Source organism: Sinocyclocheilus rhinocerous, unplaced genomic scaffold (assembly GCF_001515625.1).
Source record: "Sinocyclocheilus rhinocerous isolate Xijiao unplaced genomic scaffold, SAMN03320098_v1.1 scaffold1393, whole genome shotgun sequence".
Classification (NCBI taxonomy): Eukaryota; Metazoa; Chordata; class Actinopteri; order Cypriniformes; family Cyprinidae; genus Sinocyclocheilus; species Sinocyclocheilus rhinocerous.
Genome location: NW_015625613.1, coordinates 486,606 through 510,704, shown reverse-complemented (window position 1 = coordinate 510,704; position 24,099 = coordinate 486,606). Strand labels below are relative to the sequence as shown.

Below are 24,099 nucleotides of genomic sequence, written 5' to 3'. Positions count from 1 at the left end.
TCTGTTAGACTGTGGGGCAGAAGAGGTCATAGTCAGCTGCCAAAGAAGTGTGTGAATGTGTGTGCGCGCTCCTCACCCCAAACCCCAAAATAGTCAATCTTTGAATAACCCACAAACTGCTTGTCTACACTATGCATTTTTAGATAATTACATCAAAAATAAATCTCACGCCCATTTATTATGGTCATAGATATGATATAGCATCTTTTTCCAGTATGTTTCGGTATGACAACCTGTAATGATCCTATGATAATGAGATTATAATAAGATGATGAGTTGTTTGTATTTAAAAAAAAAGATAAAACCACAAATTTAGAAAGATATGCCACAAAAGTTTCCATTTACATGTTGATGACATTTAACTGCCAACCGTTAAACCAAAGTCATAGGATAAGAGAAACTAGATTGGTCCTAAGACTGGTCCTATTAAAATAATTGTGTTTTATATATGAATCGTCAAAATTACATTACATTTCTAGATTAACAGATTAAATATAACGGAAAAAAACATTCTCATTGTGTAGAAGCTGTCAAAACAGCTTTTTAGCCCCTGTCACTTAAAGTATAGCTAACCTCTATTCGCTTACAACTGTCAATTTGTCAGTTATCATTCTTAGTCATACATCCTCTTTCAGTCCTGTTTGACAAATGAGTTGTAGAGAATGGAGGTCTCTGCTTAGGAAACTACACTAAAACTGTTGACTCATTGGGTTATGGGGTACTGAGGTTTCAACAACATTTTTTACTCATTCACTGAACAATGAAAAAGCAGTTTCAGTCCACGGCAAACACTTCACTTGAGGTTTCTCAGTTTCCTACTTCAAATAGTAGGTGGCCGGATCGTTTGCCGTCTGTTCTGTTGAGATGTAGGAGTAACTGTAACTTGCTATGAGTATTACTGTGTGCAAAAACAGTCTCAGATGGGCACAGAAAAACTGACATGTTCAATCGTAGACGCAGACACGTATTCTCACACGTTTACACCACAGAATGACAGTTATCTAGGTAAACAGGAAGACTATGAGCCAGACACCAACTTCAGTGCAGGGTTCCTGTTAGTCACTGTTAAAATCTCCTTTAAAGGCAGTCAGTGCAGCTTATGCAAAACCCTTTGTATTCATCACATATTCACTCTCTGCTGTTTCCATATCAGTTTATGATTACTAAAAAAGAAATGTCATTAGATTGGTCTATAATGATACTGTATCATTGTCACACCTTATAGTTTGGAAGGACTGTAATGCAACTGAATACTGTAGCTATCACTTCTAAAAATCAAAGGCAATTACATTTACAACGATTACTTTTGGGGATAAATTGTTTATCGATACAGAGTCCGCTGACTTGGACTATGCTGTGATTCACTTTGATGAAATGCAAACGAGAAGCTCACAAATATACAGCAAAATCTTTAGCACATAAAAAAGCGTAAAAATGTTACAATAAAAACTGTATGTTCCCTTATCATTTACAGCAATAAACTATATTTACCAAAACATTGCATGTAATTTTACTGTAAAACAATTGTTTTTGGAAGTAAAAATTATGAATTATGGAAGCTTGTTTCTTTCCAACAATTGTGAGTTTGCATCTTGTAATTTTGACTTTTTTCTCAAATTTCTAAGTTTACATCTCGCAATTTTGTTTTAAAATAAAAAAAGGTACTTGTGACTTTTTATGTCACAATTCGGACCTTTTTTCTTAGAATTCTCAGAATTATGTCACAGTTTCAGGTTATGAACATATAATAGCAAGTTTATGTCTCGCAATTTTTACTTTAGTTCTCAGAATTCTGAATTTACATCTCGCAATCCTGTTTTTATTTCCGCCACAGAATAAAAAAAGAAAAAAAGAAATGTAATTGTGACTTTTTATTTCACAGTTTTGACTTTTTTTCTGGTAACTGTGAGTTTACACCTTACAATTTTTTTGGGGAATTGCTGTCTATTACATATACTTGTTTATTAGCCATTGTTAATGGAAAGGCCATGAACTTTAAGCCACAATGTGGCCTTCTAGTTTGCCACCTGTGTTTCATGTTGTCTATTAGTCTGATAATGGTAGTAGAAACGTTAAACGTGTACTTAGAATTTTAAAGGAAACATGATGCTTACATACACTGAACAAAATTATAAACGCAACATATTTGAGAGAAATAGGCCTTTTGTGTACATAGAAAAAGTCTTAGATCTTTGAGTTCAGCTCATGAAAAATGGGGGCAAAAACAAAAGTGTTGCGTTTATAATTTTGTTCAGTGTAGAAACATCTAATACTGATGGCATTGATACCAGATGGCAGATGATTTGATGTCCATGCCACGTTTCTGAGAGAAAGCCAAACTTTCGCCCACCACTCCTGGCAAGCAGTCCACCACTCACTGTCACTGCGAAAAACTAGCAAACTAGGAAGCTTTTCCATGCCAACAAGCACTGATGTCCTAACATTGGGGAGTCCACATTTCCTCCAGCCAAGGGATGATGTCAGCAGAACATCCTTCTCATAGTGAAGCTCAAGGGACATTTTACTAAGCCTACTCCATTCCAGATGGATAAAATCAATCAATCTTACATTACAAAAGTAAAATGGGTTGCACTTTCATGCTAAGTTTGATTATAAAAAACAAATTCATTCATATAAATTGTAAAAAGATGAAAGTCCAGTTCACGGACCGTGATTTCTAGTGAGGACCGTGATTCCCCCCCCTAACCCCCATCCGCGATTGTGCTCTAGCAATATCGCTTAGCCCCTGCCCCTCCGGAGGTCTGTGCATGCCACTGCTGATGAAAGTATTGCATGCTGAGTAAATGAGCTTATGAAGATTGGGAACAGAATGCTATTAATTAAGTGGCAAGTAATTACAATTACATCTCCTTTCATGCATTATGTCTTCAAGCTGACACAACAGAAAATGCACACGCAACCTGTGAGCGAGAGCGTAAAGTGCTGCGTGTAGAGGCACGACATTGGAGGGAATAATCAATAAATTTCTTGAAGCCGAATCGTACATAAATGCTCACTTAAGTGTGCTATATTTCGTGCCCTGGGGAATCTAATTTAAGCATAGTCAGCATTCCACCTGACCGGCCAACCAGATATCATGTATTTTTATGAGGCCATTAAAACTTTATGTTTTTTATTGTTTTCAGCAACAGGTCTGATCATTCCCGAAATGTATCTTTTATGATGAGCACTTAATCAAACTAGTGTAACTTTCTGAGGGACATTTTAGAAGGAAAAGAAATGTTGTAAGGAAACATCAATAAAAACAAGTCATCAGTCATGCACAGAGGCGGACAGTAACTAAGTACATTTACTAACTTTTCAAAAACTTTAATAATAGTAGTAGTAGTAGTAGTAATAATAATAATAAATAATATTTATAATAATAATAATAATATATTAAACAGTATATTAGTAACATTTCAATAATTTTAAATTTAGAAATAATCATAACAAATATTTAGCTGGCAAATAAATATTTATTTGGCAAGATTGTCTGAAAATACATATAAAAAAACAAGGAAATAAAAAAATTAAAACGGAATAGAAACAGTATAAAAATAACATTTCAATAATAATAATAATATAACAAATATCAAATATTTAGCTATGTTAGATGGTTTATATATATATATATATATATGTGTGTGTGTGTGTGTGTGTACTTATATTTCATATAATCTAGGAGTAAAAACCCAAACTGACACATGATGTCTATTAGGGACACTTCCAAAAGTGCATTAAATTAACTTTTGGAGGAATCTACATTTACATTTATTCATTTGGCCGTTGTAACAGTATTAAGTGCACATTAGGTGTAATGAGCAGTGCAGCTAGAATAAAGAAACACATTTATTCTTTCCATCTCATCCCCTCTCAAATTCTGATAAATAAATGCATGAATAAATGCAAACCAACATAAAATCTCCTTAAAGCTGCATTTCCCAGGGGAGCTGTCTCTCTGCTGATCTAATAGGTTCAAAGTGGTATTCATCTAAAATGGTCTGTCACACTTGCTGTTGCAACTGTCTGTTCATTTGCATTATTGATCTGGCTCTAATGACCTTACAGTCAGCCTTTGCTTTCAGCGTCCTTGTGTATGCTTCAATGTTTTAAATGCACTTTATATTAGTTGCACAATTAGGTTTCTGATAGTGTCAAACAGCTAAATGATGACCCTGCACTGATTTTATCACAAAGAAAGAATGAAAGAGTGGACGCTAGATAGAAGTGCTGTCCGCTTCCTGCCAAACTGTTCCAGCCCACATAATCACTGCTCAACCTTTAATGTGATACAACAGTGACAAAAGATTCTATTAACTCTCGGTTTGCTTGTGCTGACTGTAGAAATACATGTGACCAGGAGTATCAGTCAGAAGCACCTTGTCGTTGATGCTTAGCAAGTACTTCTGTACTTTTACTTAAGTAAAAATCTGTCTTTACAACTTTTACTTGTAATGGAGTAATATTTGACCAGCAGTATCTGTACTTTCACTCAAGTAATGGAGTTGAGTACTTTGTCCGCCTCTGGTCATGCAGAGTGCCAAGCACAACCCATGACTGCCATCTAAGGGTAAAAACACCGTGACACAGATGTTCATTGTCTGTTCATTTGCATTATTGATCTGGCTCTAATGACCTTACAGTCAGCCTTTGCTTTCAGCGTCCTTGTGTATGCTTCAATGTTTTAAATGCACTTTATATTAGTTGCACAATTAGGTTTCTGATAGTGTCAAACAGCTAAATGATGACCCTGCACTGATTTTATCACAAATAAATGTTTAGAAAGAGGTGGACACAAGATAGAAGTGCTGTCTGCCAAACTGCTCCAGCCACATAATCACTGCCCAACCTTTAATGTGATACAACAGAGACAAAAGAATCTATTTACTCTCTGTTTGCTTGTGCTGACTGTAGAAATACATGTGGCCAGGAGTATCAGTCAGAAGCCCTTGCCCTTGATGTTTATAAACAACAGCTGTAGTAAATCGTTGCCGATGGCGAGATCAATTGCCCTAATAGGCCGATGTTAATTGCAAGTAATTAGTTGTGCTATTAACGCTTAATGTGAGGTCATTTCAGCTCAAGATATAAACAACCATGCACTTTCGTCCAGAAAATGAACCTGAAACATAAATAGGAAAATTAAAGAAATGGTTAAGAAAAAAATGTATTACATATCAATCAATAACAGTCCACTCTTTATATAGTAGAATTGATGAAATATTAATAAAAATAATTTATAAATGCATATATACAGTGGCAAAAAATAAACAAATAAATAAAATACATTAAATGTTAAATAAAATGTAAATATTCAAAATTAATTAATGAATAAATAGATTGTGTTTGTGTGTATACGTGTGTGTGTGTGTGTGTGTGTGTGTGTATACATTTAACTAATTTTAAAGGTTAAAGTTACAAATAATTACAAAAATACATTTAGCTGCTGCTGATGACTAATAAAGTTTTTTAATTTAATAAATAAAATAAAATGTAATAAATAAAAATAAATGTAATAAACTATTTAATAAAATAAAAATAAACAAACAAGCAAGAAATAATTAAATGTTAAATAAAATGTCAATATTCGTTCTTATACAATAGATACATAATAGAAATTGTATAAAATAACATTTAAATTTTAAATAATTTTGATAAATTTAAAGTTCAAAGATAACCAATATGTAGCTGTTAATGACGAGATTGTCAGTTAAGCAAACAAATAAATAAGAACCATCACTTCAAAGACAAAATGTTTTGATTTTTCTACAGCATTTTTTTTGGTGTTTAAAATCCAAAATATTGTAGCTTTTTTGTCACAAGCAGTAGCTGAAGTTCTCATCAATGGGTAGTAAATCAGTTCATTTATATTGATTTATTTTGTACTACAAACCTTCTGAACGACCTTCCCAGGTCTGCAATTCAGGCAAAAGCCAGCTATAATTCAGTCAAAACATCTCTATACAGCACACCCCCACAAATTTAATTATTAAAAGCAAATGTTATGCATCAGTTGGGGTGATACGCCCAGTAAATATATTTCTCTCCTCAAGGGTGTTCTGACTTAACAAATAAATTGGTTGTTCGTTTAATCATGTGGTTTACCTAAAAGATAAAACCGCAAAGAGAGGCTGAAAAGTACTGATATATGAGTTTTTTTTTTCTTTTGATACTTTGCTGCTCTTTTGTGCTTTAGTGATGGAAATACTGAAAGGCAGACATTTTGTAACTGCAACTTCCCAAAAAAATCATCCAAAACCACCAAAATAAAAACCGGCTACAGTGGAAAATTCATCTTTTCACTTAAATATCAGCAGCTTCTACCAAAAAGCAAGAAACCAAAATGACTCTATAAACTTTTAACAGATAAGAGACATTTAATACCCACACACAGACATCTTACACCAAAGTTACGACTGCCATATCAAATAAGCAGATCTTTGATTTGACCTGTAGCCCAACCAGTATTTGAGTATAGGCTAATCATTAAAACATGTGCGGTTTACCTCCCGGGTAGTTAGTGACTCACTTGTTCATCAGCAGCTGCTTTATGGTGTCCAACAGCTAAACCTACAAGAAACAAGACGCTATTATTCTACATGACATTTCGCTACTAATAGTTTTCAGGGCTAGAATTTTGGGTCAGTAAAAGAGTCCGACTGGAGCCAGACATGAGGCCAGACACTTTTATTGCATTCTGGCATTACAAAAGCAGGGAGAAATGAAATTGCATTGTCACGGCTTCCAGAGCCTTTATCCCCAATGACGGAATGACATAAATGCACGAGCCCTCCAGGTATCGCTGCCAGTGGTGAATTTAATAACGTGACTGGACGCCCGGGCAACACGGGAACTGAGGAGCTGTTAGAAGGCCTTTTGTTACTCAGACACCAGGGGTGCCACTAGCGAGACTGAACTAATTGAAAGCACTATATTACTCTGTGATTTACAGGCAGTGGGGTTACAAATATAACTTTAAGGTCTTGCAGTCTCTTAGGCTATTTAATCACTTGGTTGTTTGAGGGTGGAAATATACTTTACACAAGTAGCCTACATGACACAGATGCAAAGCTCGGACATACCTTGGTACTTAATGGCGCAAAGGAGCTACATTAAGATATCTGTCTGCCATTAAACTGGATGCGTTATTATTCAAGTTGCTATAAACATTGATTTTAACTTACTTTCTCAGCAAGACTCATCAAACTGTTATTCTGTCATGACGGAAATTGAAAGTATGGAAGCCTATTTCCGCCACTGAATAAAAACTTTATAAAGGTAATGACTTTTTGTCTCCCAATTGTGAATTCATATACTTATAAGGTCTATAGAAACTCGCAATTGTGAGAAGTAAAGTCACAATTTTGAGAAAATAAAGTCAGAATTGTGTAATAAACTCGCAACTGCGAGAAACAAAGTCAGTACTAATGCAAGATTTAAACTCATAACTCTTAGAAAACTCTTTTCATTTTTTACTTTTTCCGATTCTTTTTTTCTCACAATTCTGACTTTGTAACACGCAATCGCGGGTTATAAAGTCAGAATTGGAGAATATAAGCTTGCAATTGTAAGAAAATCAAAGAAAGTCAGTCTTTTTATCCTCAGAAGAATTGCACTTTATAACTCGCAATTATAAGAATTGCGAGAAAAAGTCAGAATTGTGAGCTATAAACTTACAACTGCAAGAAAAAGTCAAAATTGCGAGATATAAACTTGTTCTCACCATTGCGAGTTTATATTTCGCAATTCCCAGTTTATATCATGCAATTTTGACTTTATTTCTCAGAATTGCACGTTTACACAACAACTGTGACTTTATATCCTGCGATTCTGACTTATTTTCTCGCAATTACAAGTTTATATGTCACAAAGTCAGAATTGTGAGGAAAAAAGTCAGAATTGTGGGATATAAAGTCGCAATTACCTTATTAAATGTTTTATTCAGTGGCGGTAACGCGCGCTTCTATATGAAAGAGACTAAACTGACCATAAGCGAATATTTACGCTATAGCTCCCCTTGTGGCAGTGTAGTTAATACAACGTGTACAACAAGTACATATTTCCCAAAAAAGGCTTCCGTAGCAAAAACACGTCTGTGTACACACTTGTGGACATGTTTTTTTTTACACAGGACACATTTTTCCGTTCCACTGCACTACTTTAGCAAACTTTTTATTTGTAAACACTCACTAGATGGAAGTATTTGACAATTGTGCTTGAGTCTCGCAGCTTTTCTGGTGTTTCGGCAATGTTCAAAAACATGTTTTTTGCCGATTTGTCGTGTGTTTTAACCGCGTAAACATGTTCTGTGTGAATGGCCCCTTAGGCCTAAAAAGTAGTTTAGTTTTATGTTTTTGTTTTGTTTTGTTCTCTTTCCACTGATTAGAATTTTAATTTTCATTGTTTACATTGTGAGTTTAATATCATTCTACAAACAAAGTGCACATTTGAAGATCAAACACAGTGCTGCTTGCATCGGCCATTAGACAAATTAAAAACAGACTATTTTGACAGCAAGATTAAATTGCGTCTGCATTTTGCTATAAATTGTTTAGCCCCTGTATCCTTTGTCAAACAATGCTAGGATGACCAAAACAAAATATTTTTTATAATTTATTTTAGTAATTTATCGGGGTATGTTGTGTACAGAATTTCAATAACTTTAGTTAATGCACCATCTACGTAAAACATTTGGCAACTAATAACATTACATAAAGAGTATGACATTAGTTTCCCCGCGATGTGGTATTGATTAGAAAACCGCAACAGGGGCCCAGAGGAGAAATTACACTGAAGGAAACAGAGCAGGCCACGGTTAAAAGGTGTTATGTGAATACTTCCTTACAGTTGCTTTTTCGACTCATAGAGAAATGCTTAGCTCTTTTCTTCTCCGTCTCCTCTACAGTTCATCTTTCTTCCTGTGGAATTTTAGTTGGCACAGACACATAATAGAGCATTCAGGGGCAATTTAGACTTATTTATTATATGTTTTAATGGCTTTTTGGGGTGTAACCATGGATAAAGTCAAGTGCTATTAAACACTGAAGTCTGAATTTGCATTCTTACCGTTTTCTCTTCTCATTTGGTTTCTTGGCAATGTGACTGAAAATCTTAGCAATGCAAAGCGCAACTCTTCATCGCTTTGACAGGGAGAGTCTATTTTGCTTCCTCTAGCGCAGCAGGCCAAAACAGAGGCTAACTTCTGACCGTCACAGCATGAATGCAGCACAGCCCGATGTTAAGTCCCTGTAATTAGGGCTTCAAGCTGCTTGCCTTTAATGGCTTTTAAAGGCTGGCTGTTCCCCTAACATTCTATCATAAGCAATTTATTAGACTCTTTAACCTCATCCTCCTCCCTGCCATTGTAGAAATGTATTTTGTGGTAGACCACTTTTAAAAATATAGCAAAACCGTTTTAAAACTGGGATGCCTTAATCCCTGGTCTCCTCAGCTTTCATTAAAAGAATCAAGAAGGAACAGCAATTAATCAAAGCAAATGACTGCGGCAAGAACGTTTTACTGAACAGCTGCTAAGTTGCTTATAGTAGGGCAGATGTGGGGTTGAGGGGTGGGACAAATGTAATGAACTTGTATATTATATTATTTTATATTATATTATATTATATTATATTATATTATTATAAATATTTTAGTGGTACTTTTACTGTTGGAACATACAATTTATGTTAAATTTATTAATGTTTTTACAAGAACTGTCTTATCACCGAAACTGCATTTTTACAGTAAAACAGCACAATTGTGAAATATTATTATAATTTAAAGTAACTGTTTTATTTAAATATGTTTTAAAGTGTAAACAGTAGTGTACATATTTCTAATATTCAAAGATTGCAATTTGTAGCAATCCGTGAGATCTAGAGAACAATGTAGTCTCAATATGGCAGCAGCTACAGACGCTTTGGGAAATTAAAAACCAGATGGTGATAGATGTTTTAATGATAGAGGCAGTGTTGATGAGTGACCATGTGCACACACACTATAAATATACTCTCATATATTATAATTATACAGTCCTTGAACCCACATAGTGCCCATTCTGAGATGCCGCTGTGTGAAATCCTCTGTCTTTTCTTGTGGTTCTTTTCTGCTTACTGTCCACCTGTTAGCAGCACAACAGGTGGACATTCTGCTGATGTAAGAAGAACCTCTTCAAACCCTCCACATTCCCGCATTTTCCTCCAGAGTCACTCACATAATCAGACGTGAAGCATTGACCCATAGGGAACACTTGTTCAAGACAGAAGTAGATTGCAACTCTATTTCTTTTTCTGGATGAATTTTCCAAACCAGGCATTTTTTCCACAGGACCCCACTTTGTGTTTTAACTATCCCCCACTCTCTCCCCCTCTGAAGCATTTCATTATTTCCAAATCCATGAGCTCAGACAATTTGTGTGTTCTGCTGTGTCAGTTGTGGCCTTTGATGTGAGCTCCCCGATGCTTGGGTTGTGTTCATTAGCCAACAATGGTGTGATCTTGTGCTCATTTTTTTTTTTCTAGGATGAACAAGAATGAGAGCAGCCTGCTCTACAACCTTTAAATCCAAGCTGCTGGAACCCAGTGGGAGTCCCAGTTTCTAAACTGAGAACATTTGAACAACATTTAAGTAGTTACAGGAGAGCATGCTGAACAATACCCTGATATTTAATGGTGTTACTCATCCTTTAAGAGGAGTTACAGTGGCGTCCAAAAGTTTGAGGCCCAATTTCTGGGATTCAGAATCTGACTTCAGAATCTGACTTCAGAATCTTCTGCATTGTTGTGCCTAAAGTAACTTTATTACGGTGGCTGAGAGAGCTCAACGCACTGCAAAAAAAACAAAGCAAAAACAAAAACATGCAAATAGAAAAAAAACACCAGCAAATTAAGAAAACATCTTCATCAGTTTGACAGCACATGTGCTGCAAATACTCAAAACGCGACAAAAAACAGAAACGCGCTGCAGATACTCACAACACAAACGAATACAGAAATGTGCTGCGAAAACATAAACACGCTGCAAATACGCACAGACCACATTGGAAATGTTTAAGGAAACCGCAAACTTTGTGTGACGAACTTCGGACATGCTTATCAGTGTCTGCTTTGAAAGGTGAGATTTTTGTTTATTCTAACGTCCTGATCATATGATTCCTTAGCTTTTTTGGATATTATTAGCCTAAATAAGCTGATGAAATAAGCTGACAATTACTGTAACTGTTAACTGTTATGTAAGCTGCCTACTTTTACATACCTTTATAAAAAAAAATAAAAAATACAAATAAAAAAAATAAAAAAAATAATATATAAACACAAAGAATTGCAATAATTATTAAAATAACATAAATGTAAATAAACATTATAGACTATTATGGGCTATAGCTCGTATATATCTTTCTTATATATACGGGGGGAAAAAATGGTAACCACAAATTAACCATGATTTTGCTGCACTAACCATAGTTTAACCATGGTATTTGTACAATTGTGGTTATACAAATGGTAATCAATATACGGCTAAAAAAAACAAACAAAAATATGTTTACTACACTTTTACTGTAATAAAACCATGGTTAATTTGCGTAAGCATTGTTGTCCCCCGTTGTGGTCTGTGCTACTTGCAGCGTGTTTCTGTATTTGGTTCTGTTGATGATGATGTTTTCAAACTGATGATGATGTTTTCTTAATTTGCTGGTGCTTTTTCTATTTGTTTTTTCAAGCTGCAGTGCGTTGAGCTTTCTCAGTCACCGTACTTTATACTGTTTTAAGGATTTTTAGATTTTTTACTTGGGAATTTTTTTTTTTTTTAAATATTACAATAAAATTAACAACTCATTATTATTATTACTATTATTATTATTTTACTGCTGATAATATCATTTGCAATAAAAATAAAGTAGAAATACAAAATCGAAGGTTTTTTTTTTAGTTTTAGTTTTTTTAACTATAACTAGAATCAGAAGTGTGGTTTTGGACAAGAGATTTACTCCAGAACCACAAGATTTCACGTTTTAGATTTGTTAAGTGTAAAACATCTAGAAGAGGTGATGCATATGAAAAATAGCTGAAATTAGAGAAGCAGGGAGAAGGTCATTTGAGGCCACCAGCAGCGAGATATTTATACTCAAACTGGACAAACGTGCTGCTGAAAGCAGTGATGGATGAGATTGGGGCCACTGCGGTGAAACGACACGACAACACAAAAGCTGTCCCTCTGCAGAGAAGACACTTGAGTGCTGAAAGCATGACAGCGGGTAGGACATGAGGGGTGACCGAGGGTCTGCTTGCCTCCTGGAGCTTTCCCTAAAAAACCCTGGAAGCTGCTGATTAACCACAAGGATGCATTTGATGTCAACTTTAAGTTTCAATTACATTATTCCAAATAGGTCACTTTGGATGAAAGTGTCTCCTAAATATTATTGGAGAAGGCTACTGGAATAAGACCGAAGCTTCAGGGGGGTCTCGCCTTTTTTTTTTTTTTTTCCCCCAAGATCGCATTGCAGGATCAATCAACAGCTGGGAGAAATACTCAAGACTGTCCTGGTGGGGCAGATCCACAGCTGACGTTGTGTGTGGGTTGTGTCTATGTTTTTGTGTGGTTGGTCAATACAGAGAAGAATAGACAGCATGATGCATCAGGGCTGTGCTGATGTGATCGATTACCTCTCATTGCCAAAAATCTATTTTCCCTCCCAGTGATGGAGAAGGTGCTGAGTTGGACGTAATGGAGGGTGATGCGTCGGGTCAGTAGCCAATAATCACAGGTGCGAAGCATTCTTTCACATGGTGCCTTTGGGGACGTGGCTTTTGGGTCCCATTTTGTGGTGAAGTTCAGTTTTTAAATCTAATCAGGTCCCACAAAGTAGGAGTCTTCAATGAAGAAACAGACTTTCCTTTGTTGGTATTCCAAAACACAAATACCCTTAATCCTTTCAGAGGTCCACAATATTCTGCTGACACAAATCGATGACAAAAAAGCGCATAGTTGGGGTCCGTTACTGATTGGACCTTACCGCCTCCAACAGCTTTATCTGGTTATTGACAATATTTGAAGATTAAAGGGATGTAGCTTGCCCAATATGGAAATTCTGTCATCATTTACTCACTCTTATATATACAGAGCCGTAAGACATTGTTTTGTCTGCTGAGCACAAAATGAGAACGTCCAAACTGCTCTTTTCCATTCTGCAAAAGTATCAAGAAGCCACCAAGCTTCAGAAAAGAACTATTAAAATAACATAAAGGTAGTTTAGTTGTCTATTTTCCAAATCTGCTGAGTCCATACAATAGCTTTGTGAGAGGAACAGTCAGGATGTCTTCTGTTGTTTAAGGCAAAAATGACCTAAAATAATTTAAAATCCATAAAACAAGATCAATTTATTCTGCAACACTGCAAAAAATATTATTTACATTGATTGTGTCTTGAATAAAAGTGTATTTTGTTTTTCTGTTTGAACTTGGGGAATACAGAAGGGGAAAGCATGACACTGAATGCTAAAAAAATAAATATGATGCTTTTATGCACAGCCAAAGACACTATATGTAAATATATTCATTAAAATAAAGGAAGAATGGTAGTATTTAACTCTCTTATCTATCTATCTATCTATCTATCTATCTATCTATCTATCTATCTCCCTCCTCAGTTCAGTGCAGTTTTAACAGCTTTATTCTTTGTCATTGTATGTAAAAGAGCAGCTTGAACATTGTGTTAAATATATCCTTATGTGTTCCAGACAAAAAAAATTGCTTAGAATTATAGGAAAGTAAGTAAATAATTACTGGCTGAACTGTTCATTTATTTTATCCAAAATAACCAAATGGATCAAAGTGTAAACAATTTATCACAGTGTTAGTGTGACACAACACATCAAAATCACAAACACTTTGACATGTTCAAAAAGAACTTTTTTTATTATAAACAGAAGGCATCAAAAACAAAGCAACGTCTTTCCCTCATTTCCAAAACCATTTGCAAGTCATCAATCATTTGTATAACTCTAATATGTACAAAAGAATCTTTCAAACTCCTGAGAACTAAATATAAAAAAATGAACATGAGAAGATAAAAAGCACATGTTAACTAAGCGTGAACATCCTCTGCTTAATGTTCTGGCCTTATATAAAAATATGTTTATTCCATAGACAAATATCTCCTGCCAGAATATGTACAAAAAAATAATATATACCGCAACTGGCCACCGTAACACTCGCAAGTGCTACTGTTGTAAATATCCAGTGAGTTTGCACCATTGCTAGTGCTTTTAAACTTGCAAAAACAAGAGTCGTCTTGTTAAAGAAAGGCAAATCCAGAAAATCCAGTAATAACAGGAACACAAATAACACTTCGGGAATACAGAACCGAAAAAAAGCGCGTCATTGAATGGTGAAAAAATAAATATCTGATCATTTTATGTACGGCCAAAGGCACTATGCTTGTAAATATATATGCATTCAAAAGGAAGAAATGTAGTGTTTTATGTAGTAAATGTGCAGCTTTGTACATTTTTACAACTTCATGAAATTGTGTTACAATGACCACACATGCAAGAGTCAGAAAAAAAAGAAATAATAATAATTTAAAAAAAAAAGATTTGTGTGTGTGTGTGTGTGTGTGTTTTGAACCTTTCTAGGTGAAATGAGAAAAAAGGCAATTACAATAATGAAAATACGGGGGTTAAACGCACTATAAAAAATTCTGGATGTCAAAATTAAATTTTATATTGATTTATGCATTGTTCATTAGCTGAGCTAACTGAAAATTTTCGATGCAACAATGAACATAAAATGCTGAGTTTTGTCCTCCAAATTCTTTTACAGTGTGGTAAACTCTTAAGCTATGGTCTTTTTAACATGATTCAAGACTTTCTTTCTAATAATTAGCGATACAAATAACTGTCCCGTTAAGATACAGATGGGAAGCAGCCCAATCTGTTGAACAAAAAAAAGATTTTTTTTGTCTTGAAAACACAAAACAGACTGTACTGCAGCTGTAGCAACATAGCCGCTGATTTATGAACAATGAATCCAAGCATTAGCAAATGCCGTATCTTTTTCAACAGGCATGCAATGTGTGACCATCGAGACCCATGGAGAAAAACAACCTTGCGTGCTTGAGAACAGATGCTCGGCACAACTCGGAGACGGAATGGAACGAGGTCTGTTTGCAAGAGGGCAGAAAATATTAATTACAAAGTTCGATCTTTGAGTTGAGGCATGCTAGAGGAAGCCCATGCGGCACATGTCTGCTGCGCGCCAGACAGTTTATTCTGGGAAATCTGAAGCTCTCGACACAGGGATGGGAGTGTATGAGTAACAAGGGTGGAGAGATGGACAGAAAAAAGAAATCAGTACAAAATTAAAAGGAGTGAACTAAATTGGCAAAGGCCACATGGCTTCGGTAAAACCACTGGGGCTGACCGTGGTCCTTTTGATCTGTCTCGGTGAACGTCAACCCCCCATCAGCCTATGACAGGTCCTCAGCACAACCACATAAAACCGTTCTTCCAGGACTGCTTCCATTGCTCTCTAACTTATCCATTAATGAAAAAGACACTGCTGTAGGAGGGGTGTGATGAAATACATCAAATAGACCAGCTGGGTTAAATTGCATGTGTTGAGTCGAGTGAAACAAACTGTATTTCTACAAAAAATTTGTTAATCAGTATTTTTGTCCTTTTTTCAGAGAGAAAAAAATATTTACACATTTAAAATTAATTAAATTTAGCTGAGAAGGAAAAAATGCATAACATAGTTGAATTACATTTATTTTTTCATAAAATAATTTAATAAACTTAATGCCACTGGCAATTTTTTTTCTTGTTTTAAACATAAACCTAAAAAAAGATAAATTAAATAATAATAATAATAATACAAAAACTTTGTCCCAACGTAAATCTTTAAATATTCTTTATGCAATCTTATGTAATTTCTTATCAAGAAAATTTTATCTTATTTTAAAGATATTATTATTATTATTATTATTTAAATGTATGAAATACATTAAGCCGTAAGTAAAATTAGCACAGTACATTTTGAATTAAGTTTATTTTTCTTACTCGACTGGCAATTTTGTTGTTGTTTTAAACAAAACTTGTTTTATTATAAACAACGATAAAATTTTTCTTCCATTGAACACTAAAACAACATTTTTTAATATTCTCTATACAATCTCACACAATTTTTGCTTTTCAAAAAATGTATCTTATTTTAATAATATTAATATTTAAAATAAGATACATTTTCTTGAGAATATATAATATTAATATATTAGCTAAATATGAAATAAATTTAGCTAAGAAGTAAACTTAGCATAATACATATTTATGTTTATTTTTCTTACCCCACTGCCATTTTTTCTTGTTTTAAACATAAACCTAAAAATGTGTTTTTTTTGTGCTTAAAATAATAAGCATTTTTTTAATGCTTAAAATAATAACAATACACTCTAAAAAATGCTGGGTTGTTTCAACCCAATGTTGGGTCAAATATGGACTAACCCAACTGTTGGGTTAAAAAGCTAATTTAAAAATGTAACCAAAATTTAACCCAACAGTTGGGTTAGTCCATATTTGACCCAACATTGGGTTGAAACAACCCAGCATTTTTTAGAGTGTACCAATACCAATAATAATAATGCAAAAACTTTCTTTCATGGAACACCAAAGTATGCTATTTTATGCAATTTTTGCTTCTCAAAAAATATCTTAAAGATATTTATATTATTTATTATAATATTAATATATTCTAATATATCGGAGAACATGGCTGTCCGATGTTTATTATTTAAATGTATGAAATACATTAAGCCGTAAGTAAAATTAGCACAGTACATTTTGAATTAAGTTTATTTTTCTTACTCGACTGGCAATTTTGTTGTTGTTTTAAACAAAACTTGTTTTATTATAAACAACGATAAAATTTTTCTTCCATTGAACACTAAAACAACATTTTTTAATATTCTCTATACAATCTCACACAATTTTTGCTTTTCAAAAAATGTATCTTATTTTAATAATATTAATATTTAAAATAAGATACATTTTCTTGAGAATATATAATATTAATATATTAGCTAAATATGAAATAAATTTAGCTAAGAAGTAAACTTAGCATAATACATATTTATGTTTATTTTTCTTACCCCACTGCCATTTTTTCTTGTTTTAAACATAAACCTAAAAATGTGTTTTTTTTGTGCTTAAAATAATAAGCATTTTTTTAATGCTTAAAATAATAACGGACGTTTCCAAACTTATCCTTTCCAATCATCCTACTACCTGTCCAATTGATCCTATCCCCACTCACATACTTCAGGCCATTTCTTCTTCAGCCATACCTGCGCTTACTCACATTATCAACACATCTCTTCACACTAGAGGTCTTCACGGGTCCACTTGGATCCGAAAACCCGAGGTCCGACCCGAGACCCGAGCGGGTTCGGGTCCAAAACTTCGACCAGTACCTCAGACACAGGTCGGGTTCGGTATTAGCAGCCTCGGGTTTTTCCCAAATGGACCCGATTAGACCCGAATTCCTTGCAGACAACACTAGCGAATCCATGAATTATTAGGCTATCGATTTATTTTTATCAAACTATCACGTTTATTTTTCAAATCCACTGGTCACAATTGAAAGCCGAGCTCAGAAATAACTTGTCTCCATCAGGTAGGCACTAATGTAAAGTAGCCTAATAATACATTGAATAAATGTTAAATAAATCAAAGTTGCCTAATGGAGAAGCGGCCAAATCAGTCAGCAGGACACCGGGATTTTTCCTGACTGACTGCAGGGCTGCAGGCTGTACACACGTCAATGCCATTTACGTTGGGGTCCAGTCGGGTTCGAAAATAAATGCGGTTGGGTCGGGTCGGACTCTGGTCTAATTTCATTGGGTCTCGGGTCGGGTTTTTCTTTAAAAAAAAATTATTTATGCACGTCGGGTTCGGGTAAGAAGTGATTCAGGTCAATTCGGGTCGGGTACAGATTTTAGGACCCGAGAAGACCTCTACTTTACACTGGTACATTTCCCACAGCATTTAAGCAGGCTCAGGTAACGCCACTGCTTAAGAAACCCTCTCTAAATCCAGCACTTTTAGAAAACTACAGACTGGTATCCCTTCTTTCGTTCATTGCAAAGACACTTGAGCGAGTTGTGTTCAACCAACTCTCTATGTTTCACTCTAAAGCGGTACTGAACTGCAGTGGAAACACAAACCGAGCCGAGCCGTTCCGTGCCGTACCGTACTGAGCCGTGCCGAGCCGAGTCGTACCACGCAGTGGAAAAGCGCCATAAGTCACAAATTCTTGCTACTGGGGTTCCTCAAGGTTCAGTGCTTGGACCTCTTCTCTTCTCCATCTACATGTCATCATTAGGATCTGTCATTCAGAAGCATGGCTTTTCTTATCACTGCTATGCTGATGACACTTAACTCTACTTCTCATTCCAGCCAGATGATCCGACGGTAGCTGGTCGCATTGCAGCCTGTCTGCGAGACATTTCTAGCTGGATGAAGGACCATCACCTTCAACTCAACCTTGCTAAGTCAGAACTGCTCGTGGTCTCAGCCAACCCAGCACTTCATTACAACTTCTCTATACAGCTGGGTTCGTCAACCATAACTCCTTCCAGGACAGCCAGGAACCTTGGAGTTGTGATCGATGATCAGTAAAGCTTCACAGACCATATTGCTACAACAGCCCGGTCCTGCAGATTTGCCTTATACAACATTAGGAAGATTAGACCCTTCCTATCAGAGCAAGCTGCACAACTCCTTGTCAAAGCTCTTGTTCTCTCCAGACTAGACTATTGTAATGCTCTCTTGGCAGGCCTTCCCGCATGTACTATCATGCACAAATGATGCACAGATGTAAGCCTCTGCAACTGATCCAGAATGCAGCAGCGAGAGTGGTCTTTAGCCGAAAAAAGCTCACGTTACACCTGGCTACCAGTAGCTGCTCGCATCAAATTCAAGGTACTGATGTTTGCCTACAAGACAACAACTGGCGCTGCACCAATACAAAAAAAAACCATAGCTATGTGTACTGTTCTAGACTGAGACTTGTCATAGCACTTGTATACTGTTGCTCTCCCGTTCGTCTGATTGCTTCTATTGTTCTCCTCATTTGTAAGTCGCTATGGATAAAAGCGTCTGCTAAATGATTAAATGTAAATGTAATAAATGTAGTAAATGTAAGAAATGTAGATAGTTTTTTTCAAAGTATTTCAAAATACTGATTAAAAAGAAGAAAAAAAATCCTGCAATCAAAACGTAAGACTCAAGACTTTCAAACTCCGTTCATGTGTCTCTTCATGTGAAAATAAAGTCATGTTTTGCTCCTACACTGGAGAAGTCATATGTATACATTTAATAAAAAAAGTGAGCGGAAGGTACCAAGAATACGCTGCATCTGGTTTTAAAGCTAACAGTCATGTGCAATGTGGTAACTGGAATGGTTACGCACACAGTGTAGCTTAATTTTAGCAGACTTGTTTTCTTTGTGTAAATCCACCCTATGATCATAAACCATGTAAACCTCTCCCTTTACATCCTGAAGTCACAGCAGTCCACCGAACGAAAACCATCCAGAACATATCTGCAGTAAATTACAGCCATTTGCCATGTGTAAAACGTGAGGATGAAATCGTAAACCAAGCATGAAGAATACATAAAATACATTTATAACGTACACTTTATCTCACTCTGCTGAGTTAAATAACACTTTCTTGCTGATTTTAAATTATTGTTGTCCAGTAAAAGTTCCCCTGCCTTTTCAAACATACCATTCCCTGCGTGAAATCACAGAACCATCCACGTGAGACACATAGTCGCTGTCTGTGCCGTTGTCGTAGCACTCATCCTGCAGGTAAGGGGAGCCGTTGTGTAGCGGCGGCCCACTGGGGTTCACATTATGATGGTTGTGGTGGTCGGAGTAATATGTTCCCTCTCTCTGAAGGCTGAGATTGTCTCCCCAGCCCTCCATGTCTTTGTGGTCACTGGGATAATCGGGATAGATAATGTCTCCTTCGGGTTTGGGCTTCAAGTCTTGGCTTCCGTTGCCCGAGTCGTCTCCGTAAACGTCCTGAAGCTCATGGGGTTGAAGGACGTCCAGTTGCGACTCTTTTTGCATGTCGGATGGGCCGATGTACTGTTTGGTGTAGTAGTCTCCTCTGAATGTTCGGCGCTGACGCATGTAGAAAGCCCCCGCCAGCGCCATCAGCAACACCAGGATCAGGATCCCACCGACAGCACCGCCCACTATAGTGCCCAGACTGCTGTCCGGAGGAGAGGCCTGAGTTGGTGCGGTGAAGTGGGCATGGTGGTTGATGGGAGCTGTGATGGTTAAGGTGGTGTCAGGAAGGATGGACTTGGTGGTGCTGGTGGTGGTGGGGGCTGCAGTGGTCGGGGGCGGCGGCTCTGAGAGGGTGAGATATAGACAAATATTAAAATATAGGTAAACAGATACATAATTCAAGACAAGTTGTGAAGAAAATGCACCGATTTAATATTCTGGCTGGTACTGATACTATTAAAACAAAATAAATTTAGCTGTAAAATGAGCATAACACATTAAATTGAGCAGTTAACTAAATTAAAACAAAAACATTTTTTTACTTGAAATAAAATAAACTTTAACCGAAATGAAATAAAATATAAAAACACTTAAATTTTTTATTTAAGGCAACAATTTTTATTTAGTTTATGTCGATGTTCTAATATAACTAAAACTAAAAAATGAAAACTATATAGACATATAAAAAAACTAACAAAAAAACAAAAACAAATTTCTAAAAGTATAATATACCTAAAATTAAAATGACAACAGAAAATATAAAAGAAAAAAACTAATTCAAAATATGAATAAAACTATAACAGTACCTCAATGATAATAAAATATAAATATATTTTAAAAAAACCCTCTGGAATTAAGTTTTTTTTTCCTCGTATAACTCTGGCAATTCCTTTCTTGTTTTAAATATATACCTTAAAAAAATAAAAAATAAAATAAAATAATTAAATTCAATTAAATTAAAAAATGAAATAAAAATAAATAAAAATAAAATAAAGCTTAATTTAATTTATTAGCGGTTTAAAATTTTTTAAATGCTAGATGACAAAAAAGAAATCTGAATGTAAAAATAGGGAAAATGAACAATTAAATATCCAATATCTGATAAATAGAAAAATTCAATATTGATCGATATTGTACCAATAATTCGGTAATATACTTATTTAAAGGTTATTACTCAAGATCAAAGGACAGAACTTGCAATGACTAAGAGAAAAAACAAAATCTTGCTGATGTAACAGCAGGTTCAGGCACCAAAGGGCACAATTATTTGAATTTGGAGGCCTGTGAAGATACAGTAACAGTGAACAAGTCTTCAAGACTGGTACATCAATTTTACATCAAAAAAGGATGTTAAAAATATTGCACTTTTGGATGGTATAAAATAACTATTTGGTGTATCAATTATGGGACGTCAACTGGGGACAACTTTCATTTTAAGAAAGTCACTCTAAACTTCTTCAAAGAACAGAGGCCCAGGTCCTGATTTTTCCTATATCATTTTGTTTTTCTCTATGCTTCCGTCATCCATGTTTGTGCACCACTGAAGTCCAAAAACTGCCACAATATTTGGATTATGATTTGACCACAGAGCTACATGATAAAGGTTCCTCATGTTTTGCAGCCTGAAGAAGAGCCAAATATGTGGTAAAAAGCACAGTGGCAAAGAGCTGATTGAATTGAAACTGCTGTGAGTTTGGTCCAACTTTATTTACGTCATTGCAGAAACCTCACAGGCCAAGTGTAGAGCGTTTGGCACATTCAGCCAGCTTTCAGAAAGAGCTTCTGTTAACGGTATTTTCAACAAGAGATTCAGGAATTTACATATTCAGTAACAGGAAATACACACTTACTCAATGATACAACACAAATGTCAAACACAAGAAAACATCTTGTGAGTTTTGTCAGGGTTTTTCAGGCTGTTCCAAAAAATAAATCCAAGATGGTGGACAAAGTGAAAGAAATCTATCAAAAAACAACAACAACAAAAGAACTATCAATAATAGAGTGCTTCAGGGATCATGCATTTTTGTAGGCCATCCCAGAAGTTCGCATCCCCCTGGTTTCCTCAACAAAAAGCCAATAATGTTTTTACATTGGCTTTTGGATTATTCCAGAAAATGAGCTCTGTGACCAACAAAAGTTTATTATTCTAACATAGTATAACACTCCACAAATTAATACAACTTTTATGAATTTTCAAGCCCAAATAAAGAAGTAAAAGCATGACTTCAACGTATAGATGGGCGATATGGCCAAATATATATGATTATTAGGTATTTTTATGAAAAACAGTAGTCTAAATACATTTAGTATTAATGCACGAATGCTATAGCTTAATCACGAAAAATACTGAAATTATATTTCCTTACTCCTTTAATACATTTCATTCATGTCTACATTAATAATATCATCAAATTTCTAACGATTATCCCACATTTCTGCCACAATACCATGGTGCAGTTAGTGTTACTACAGTAAATCCATGGTAAATGATGGCGATTTGTAGACTGAAAAGTCTTCTGACTGTATCGTTGTGCACAGTGTTTCTCCTGTTTGTCCGCGCCGTTTCATCTGGCTTTAAACTAGTTTAAATCGCAAAGTCATTTGTGCTCTTTGCAGAATTCAAGCGCTTCACACTGGATCTCACAGCACTGTTCAGTGTTCGCGTGACTGAGACTCATCAGCGAGTAAACGCATTTGCTCTAGTGAGCTCACGTTGCGCTGCCGTTTGAACGTTTAGCCGAGCGGATAAATAGTCCGTGTGGCGTGCTTTAAATGAGTAGCGCTGTTTCATTCATACTTCAAAGCCACCACCATTATGCTTTAGAAAATCTACGAGTTGGAAAGTTTAAGTTGCAATAGTTTGCAAGAGTGCGAGTATGAACACAATGAGGCTGTAAAAGTGAATTAATAAATAGATGAGTTTTACTGTTGTGTGTGATGACAATTAATGTCCCGGAAAACCTCCATAGTTCCATTTAGCCACTTGTTAAAAAGTGCATTTTAAAAACAAGTAAAAGCTTTAAAAATCACGAGTAGGGTATTATTGATGCATTTTGTGTTGCAGAATAAAATGTGAAAATAGCTTGTGTTAACCACAGACCTTATTTTAGGCATTTAACCAAAAACCCATTGACTTTGAAACCATGGAACCCGAAGTCCAAAAAAGCTTGTTTCCGGGTTTTAGGGCTCATTCCTGCCAAACTCTGTAATTCAATGAAATCCTAAAAGGTTTATTTTACTCAGGATATTTGTGTGTTAACTCAGAAACAAGTTAACAACAAATTCAGTATCAGTTGAGTCAATTCTCCAGTGCACTCCCTGCTGAAAAACAAAACAAAACAATAGAAACATCACAGAATTTGAAATGGGTTTACTGGTTATAATAGGAATTGTACTGGTTTTAATGGAAACTGTAATGGTGCCTGTGGGTCTCTACTGGTAATTGGGTGCCTTCTATTGGTGGCTTGTTAACACCACTAAATCCTAATGGAATATGTCCCAAAACACACTACAGGAAACCATTTTTTACTGGTTTTAATCAGGGTTCCCACTCTTTCATGAACACCAGATTCAAGGACTTTCAAGGACTTTTTAAAGCACCATTTATTTTATATCAAGCACCTATCAAATTCACACCCCAGCATATGTAGTGTCATGAAAGACCTTACATTACTTAACATTTCACTTACACTTAACATTTACATAAAAAATTTCAGAGTAATAATGTTTTGAATGTGTAGGTTTCATAAATTTAGACCGTTTTGAGCAGTTGTGTTCAAAGGAATTTAATGAAATCCATTGAAGTCAATACTGGTGATAAATAAAATTCAATTTCTAAAATATTGATAAAATATGCATCAAACAGATTTTTGCTGTAGTTCTTGTACAAGATCTAAATTCGAAATAATTTCTAAATTTTTAAATTAATAAAAAGTGGTTAAATGTTGTAATAACATGGTAAAACCTGTTAACATTAAAAATTTGCACATTCACTCAAAAGAGACATTACTCATTAATAAAT

At 35.3% G+C, this 24,099-nt stretch overlaps 1 protein-coding gene across 1 annotated transcript in view; it reads right to left on the bottom strand.

Annotated features, from left to right (window-relative positions):
- Positions 1–19,265: 19,265 nt before the first annotated feature.
- The window catches only part of LOC107758600 (nectin-3-like protein), a 38,564-nt gene continuing 33,730 nt past the window's right edge, over positions 19,266–24,099 (bottom strand). Inside the window, exon 6 of the mRNA XM_016576372.1 lies at positions 19,266–20,419. Within this exon, the coding sequence (XP_016431858.1) occupies positions 19,776–20,419 (644 nt within the window). The 3' untranslated portion in view covers positions 19,266–19,775. The remainder of the gene's footprint in view (positions 20,420–24,099) is intronic.